Source organism: Octopus sinensis, linkage group LG30, assembly GCF_006345805.1.
Source record: "Octopus sinensis linkage group LG30, ASM634580v1, whole genome shotgun sequence".
Lineage (NCBI taxonomy): Eukaryota > Metazoa > Mollusca > Cephalopoda > Octopoda > Octopodidae > Octopus > Octopus sinensis.
In genome coordinates this window covers 14,705,416-14,712,915 of record NC_043026.1, presented here as the reverse complement: position 1 = coordinate 14,712,915, position 7,500 = coordinate 14,705,416, and the positions used below count along the sequence as shown (strand labels likewise).

General features: G+C 35.8%; 1 protein-coding gene across 1 annotated transcript in view; it reads left to right on the top strand.

Moving 5' to 3' along the window:
• Positions 1-4,715: 4,715 nt before the first annotated feature.
• The window catches only part of LOC115226509 (glycoprotein 3-alpha-L-fucosyltransferase A-like), a 13,654-nt gene continuing 10,869 nt past the window's right edge, over positions 4,716-7,500 (top strand). Inside the window, exon 1 of the mRNA XM_029797504.2 lies at positions 4,716-5,647. Coding sequence (XP_029653364.2) covers positions 4,716-5,647 — 932 coding nt within the window. The remainder of the gene's footprint in view (positions 5,648-7,500) is intronic.

The following is a 7,500-nucleotide window of genomic DNA, read 5'->3' as shown; positions in this document are numbered from 1 at the left end:
AACACACGTGCGTGCGTGTATGTGTATGAGTGTACGAATGAGTGAGTGTACGTGCTAAAGAGTGTGCGTGAGTGAATGAGTGCTTGTTTTCCAGTAGACAGATAAATGGACTGGCTGTCATAGCCAAGATGTTTGTGACCAAGTGGCCAAAGATAACAAAAGTAATAAACGAAGATAATAAAATTAAAATTAGGGAATGGGTCTGTATTTGTATGTGTATATATATGTGTGTATGTGTAGGTATGCATAGGTACACATATGTATATATATATATATATATATATATACATGTATGTATATGTATGTATGTGTGTGTATGTGTATATATGTGTATATAGGAACTAGTGTGCTGTGTGTGCATGTGTGTGTGTGGATATGTGTGTGTATGCGTGTATGTGAGTATGTGTGTGTATGTGTATATATATTTTTCTGTGCGTATATGTATGTGTGGTCGTGTGTGTATATATACATGTGTGTATACGTGTATGCATGTGAGTGTGTGTATGTATACATATATGTGTATGTGTAGATATGTATATGTATGTGTATGTGTAAGTGTATATATATGTATATATATGTGTGTGTATGTATATGTATATATGTTTGTATGTGTGTGTATGTATGTATACATGTGTGCAAAGGTATAAGTGAGAATCTCCTTATTTACCTAAAACTCTATTCCCCTTTTTTTTATATATAGATTTTTTATTTTTTTTATTTTTTTATTTTTTTATTTTTTTATTTTTTTATTTATTCTTCTATCTAATTTAACACTGACTCCTTGACCACTCCCCCAAGTATGATATTTTGCGCTATGCCTACCCCCAAAAAGTCCCCCACCAACACCCCTTTAAACCTGCCTAAATGTATAAATGCCAATACAATTCTTGTTAACTAGCTTCCTGAAGATTTCTCTTGAATGAAACAGTTCTAGTCCTGTAGAAGCTCCTTCTATATAATAAATTAATTTTACTCTGCTATGTATTGAGTACCTTATTTACTGTGGTTAACCCCGAATCAACCCGGGACCTACATATATATATATATATATATATATATATATATATATATATATTATATATATATATATATATATATATATATACATACATATATATGCATATATATATATATATATATATATATATACATATATATATACACACACACACACACACACACACACCACACACACACACATGCACATGCAGGGTTTGTATACACTCATACATATATACTCACACATAAATAGAAAGTGCAAGAGGTTAAAATAATAATAGAAAAAAAATATATATGTGAAAAAGGAAAAAAAGAAGCCGGTTGCTGTGCATTATTGAATGAAATGGTTAATACTTGTTGAATAGAAAAAAAACATGAGGTAAGTTTTATTTGAAAGGATCAGATTTGGGTCAAGTCACAATAACGCCTGTGTTTATGTCTAAGTAAAAACATACATGAGTGAGTGTATGTGTGTATGTGTGTGTGTGTGTGTGTGTGTGTGTGTGTGTGTGTGTGTGTGCAGATATGCTTGGTTACACATTTACATATACAGAAATACAGGTATCTTTGTGAACTGACCCGAAAACAATTGTTTGAAATAAAACTCACTTGACGTATTCTCTATTCAACAAGATTCAGTCAGTTCACTTCGTAAAGTACAAACTTTTTTTAATGTTTATGTTGTTTGTTTTTGCAAGATTTTTCATGTTTCTGCCCCAGTCAACCGAAAACACGTAGACACCCTACCACCACCTCCATGGCCAAGAATACCCTTATGGACAGGTGGAAAGGGTGGATCAGAGGTATAAGGACCCCTGAAAGCTATGACCAGGTGAAATAAATGTCACCTGATAGTTGCGAGTACCAAAGTTACTTTAAAGGGTCAAATGTTTAAGTTCAATAAAAAAAAAATATATGCACCGAAAGAGGAGGCAGCCAGTATTGGTGGCCATGTGGCCAACCTCTTTATGGTATGGTGGGATAAGAGAATCCAGGAACGTTCTGCAGAGAACTCCATAACCCTAACCATGTACTCTTGCTATATTAATGATTTCTAGAAAGCAGCAAAAACACTTCCACACGATAACATCTATGAACTAGATGCTAGCACCATGAAGAGCATCCAGCAAATAGCTAATCCCGTCTACCAGGGTATTAGCGAACATTACATTGCCCTAAAAAGCACCCCCTCTACAGACTACCCGTTTTAGACACTCAACTGTGGATGGAAACTAGAAATTCTCCATTCATACTATGCCAAGCCCATGGCCTCCAGATACCTGTGCCACAGAATACAGCAAATGCGCATGATACTAAGTTCAATATCCTGATAACGGACTTGATAAGGGTGATGAGAAAGGAGTCCTAAATGTGTGACCCAACGGAATTGAAAAGATGCATACAGCACTTCATCTCCTGCTTGCAGTTCTCTAGGAACAGTCAAAGAGAAAGGATCAGGGTGGACAAAGGGGCCATGACAAAACTCAAGACCATCATAGAGAATGATGCAAATGGGATCTGCCTGCTATACAGGAATAAATCATGGAATAGTATAGAAGGGACAAAGAGGAAGATAGGGAAGGCCAGCTCATTGTATGATGGCCAAACATACCAAAGCATCATGTTCATTGATGCTACCCCTGGAGGAGAACTAGCGTATTATTTTAGAAAAACATTCGGTAAATTGAATCTACTGACTGAGGCAAGAAGAAAGGCCAGGAACTGCCATAAAATCCCTAATCTGTAGAACAAGCCCACTCAAAAGAACCCTCTGTACTGACAGGAACTGTATAGAGTGTAGGTTATACCCAGAGGTGAACAGCAAAATTAGGAATACAATTTATAGCGATGTACAGAGGGATGGTGCAGAAACATGATAATGATATAATGAAGAGAGAGCTCACAGCATAGGAAAGAAGATTAAGGGTCACTGGTGCTACCTCTAGGAGGAGAAAAGCTCATTAGTGCTATACCAACAAGCTAACTAAGAACATGGGGCACAACAGATAACATAGATGTTAAGATTCTATGCATACATATAACAAATACGATATTGAAACATATTATGGAGACGACACATATGATAAAACGTAGGCCAAGCCTCAACAGAAAACACGAAAGGAATAAAAAATATCCCCCCCACTTAAAACCACCTCACAATATGACAATTGAAGGCAAGAAAGGGCAAAGAGAAAAAAAAAAGAAGAAAACAGAGGGTGAAAATGTGAGAAGCAAAAGCCAGAAGGAAACAAACAAAGCAAGAAAGCAGCGAGGATGGGTTCTTTTCAAACATCTCAACATTTACATCACATATACAAATATCTGGAACAATTTGGAGTATAACCAGCCGAAATTGCAAAGATAATCTGGAACTCAACTGAGGAAAGAAAACTCCCAATGACCCGTCCTTGTTTCGTCGTCTGGATGTTTTGTTGTCCCCTTCTTGTATCACCTTTCTGGATGTTTTGCGTTCTTGTCCCAGTTTTGTATTTTTTTATATAAAAAAATTAAATAAAGCGGTGTACGTATACTTTTGGTCTCTTGTATGTAGGTATGTATATATATATATATATATCTAAATTTTGTATGACTCTATTATTCTTTCCTTCTTTCTCTCAGCCCCTTCAAACTTACTTCGTTCATTCCACTCTTCGTTCTTTCATTCCCCCTCTCTCACATTTCCTGGCCTTCTCTTCATGCTCACCTTCACTCCTCTTTCTTTCTTGGTTCGACTACCATCCGTGCAACATCTATATTCCTCCCTGTGCCTGTGAAAACTTGTATCCCTGCCGTAAGGCTTTACTTCCACACATGCCAGCTTAATTTAATTCCTCCTTATTTGAAAGACACATCTAATTAATGTCTTGTTATTTGTGTACCATTTCTCCGTTTTTTTTTCTGTCCTTGTTTTCGTATACATTCACTGCTTTTCTGCTTTTCCTTGGGGCTGGCCAGATTGGAGCAATCTGGAGTGTAACCAGCCGAAATTGCAAAGATAATCTGGAACTCAACTGAGGAAAGAAACTCCGAATGACCCATCCTTGTTTCGTCTGGATGTTATATATATATATATATATTATATATATATATATATAAATATATATATAAATATTGATTTAGCTAGGGTTGATAGTGCTATACAAACATGGTTGACTTGTTCATAGGTGAGAGTTCCATTGGAAAGGGTAACGGATACGACTCCACTCATATGCTCGCCATAAGCCTGACAGTAAATATTCAGACATATTGCAAGTAGATGGATGTTATCAACAACTGTTAACCTACTTGTTCACGTGTGTCTCTTCATATGCATATTTACATATCATATATGTATATATGTAAATACATATGTGTGTGGGGGATACGCGTATGTGTGTGTGTGTATGAGTGTGTATGTGCGGGCATGCATGTGTGTGGTGTGTGTGTGTGTGTGTGTGTGTGTGTGGTGTGTGCACGAGGCGTGTATCATTGTGCTACTGAATTAATTTATCGAAGGCATTAAGGTGTGTTTTAGCTATTTGTCATTTGATCTACCAAGTTGTCAACTGTCTATTGGCTCGTTTTTCCTGATAAGAAGACAACAATTGTTTTTTTTATGATTTTATAAATCTTTGTTACTGATCAGTCCTTTTACCTAACTAGTTCACTGCCTCATTCAAGAAATACTTACTGCTACATGAATATCGACTTGAAACTGTTCATCACACCAAATAAGGATGGACACCTACGCAAGATATTTTCCTCTTTGTCATATTCATGGTAAATGCATTTCTTTTTATATTTCTCAATTTAAATATAATCTCAAGAACGTACAAAACATTTGGAATTGGACTCCAACAACTAAGCAGTATGTTTCCTACACAAGGAATACCTCTCGATTGTTTCCAGGTAATCAGCCTGAAAACGATCGTATCGAAGCTCAAATGAAATATGTCCTACCAGGAGAGGAAAGATGGGAAAATTATAAACGGAATACGCACCAAAATCAATCAGATTCTGATCGAATTGTAAAGTTAAAGCCAATTAGACCAAAGTTTAAAACGTTGTTAATATACAGTTTCAGATATCTACCACCATTGAAGGAAAATCAAACGAGTTTCCTGGAATATAAATGTCCAGTTAATGAATGTTTAGTCACAAAGAACAAAGCAATGCAAAATAGTGTAGATGCTATTTTCTTTCATCAGAAAGTGGAACTATCACGGAAACCAACCCACAGGAACCAAATATGGATTTTTGAGACACGAGAGTGTCCTCTTCACGAACAATCAGTGAGATACCTGGGAAACAGAATCAACTGGACGATTACCTATCGGCAGGACAGTACGATTGTATATCCTTACGGAAAATTTCGATATTTTAACAAGTCAGTAAGACAAAAAGTACAATTTCAAAATTATGCAGCGGGAAAAACAAAGAAGGTTGCTTGGTTCGTATCGAACTGTCGTCCAAGGAACAATCGAATGGGTTATGCTAAGGAACTCGGAAAATATATCCAGGTGGATATTTACGGTAGATGTGGTACAAAATTTTGCACGAAGAGAAAATGTCTTAAGATGTTAAAAAAGGAATACAAATTTTATTTGGCATTCGAAAATTCCAATTGTAGAGAATATATTACTGAAAAATTTTTCTATACTGGTTTGAAGTAAGTACTTGAATTTTAAATCCGTGTGTCTTTGTATTTGAATTAATGAGATTAAGTAGTGCTTTTCGAATGGCTCTCTTTCTTCAGAGTTGGTTAATTCCCTATAGTTAATGTTATTTCAATGAAACTCTAGCAACGATGTGTGTACGCTTTGCGAGTGTGATTTAGCATGTACGTACAACAATGAGGGTAGCCCGTTACTCTAGTATAATTCTCAATTTGTATGTGACTCTCCTTCACAAACTTTACGGAGTGTGAGAGAGAGAAGGAGAAAAGAGAGAGAGAGAGAGAGAGAGAGGGAGAGCATGAACGCTCAAGTATTTCCTCCTTTAATTTATATGATGCCCAAGTCATAATTACGCTTTAGTTTTTTCCGTTTTCTATTTAATTAAAATAATCATTGTGTATAGAGGTTACAGTGAACATTAGCTGCGGGAATTGAAATCTTGTTAAACATCAAGCATACAACAACTAATAGACGGCTAAGAAAATTAATTCCATTTAAAATATATTGATTTCTACTCTAGGAACAAGGTCCGAAATTTTGGGGAATGGGGCCAGTCGATTAGATTGAGCTCAGTACACAACTGGTACTTAATTTATCTACCCCCAAAAGGATGAACGGCAATGTCAACCTCAGCGGAATTTGAACTCAGAATGTATATATTTATATCTATCTATCTATCTATCTATCTATCTATCTATCTATATATATATATATATATATATATATATATATATATATATATATATTAAACATTTTATCATTAATTAAAATCTTAGGGTTGCAAGAATATTCATACAAAAATTCTTAGTTACCAGTGAGGAAGAAAAAATTAGTCAATAGACTATATATTATTTAGAGAAGAATACAGTGTACGTTCAAACACAAAACACTGTATTCTTCTTCGAATAATATATAGTCTATTGACTAACTTTTTCTTTCTTGCTAGACCACAGGTAACTAAGAACTTTTCTATGAATATTCTTGCTACTCTAAGATTTTAATTAATGATAAAATGTTTTTTGGCTTATTCATCATCATCATCATCGTTTAGCGTCCGCTTTCCATGCTGGCATGGGTTGGACGGTTCAACTGGGATCTGGGAAGCCAGAAGGCTGCACCAGGTCCAGTCTGATCTGGCAATGTTTCTACAGCTGGATGCCCTTCCTAACGCCAACCACTCCGTGAGTGTAGTGCGTGCTTTTTACATGCCACCGGCACAGGTGCCAAACGAGGCTGGCAATCGGCCACGATTGGAAGGTGCTTTTTAAGTGCCACCAGCACTCTGTAATATATATGTATGTGTATCTATGTATATGTATATAACTATATATGTATGTATATATAAATATACATATAATAATATATATATGTGTCTATATATAACTATATATATATATATATATATATATATATATATATATATATATATATATATATGTATGTATAACTATATATTTTTCGTTTTTCTCGTTTCAGCTCAGAGCTGTGGCCATGCTGATGCACCGCCGTTTTGTGCTCACTGTTATTACTAAGAGCCTCCTCTAATATGTGGTGAATAATGGAGTTTGATATAGCTACCCTCATTTACACCTCTTGCCGTGAGGTAGGTTCATCTGGGACTCTTGACAGGAAGATGTTCAGCTTTGATTTAAAAACCACTACATCTACTTTGTGCAAGTTCCTCAAACTCTTTGGGAGAATATTAAAAAGCTGTGGGCCCTTGAAACCCAGGCGGCTGCAGTAGATGGTCCTGAAGCGTGATGGCATTGCTGGGATTTTGGCACTATGCAGTGTCGTCCCGTTTTAGCATTGGTGTAGCTTACAATGTCAAAATTTGGCACAATTC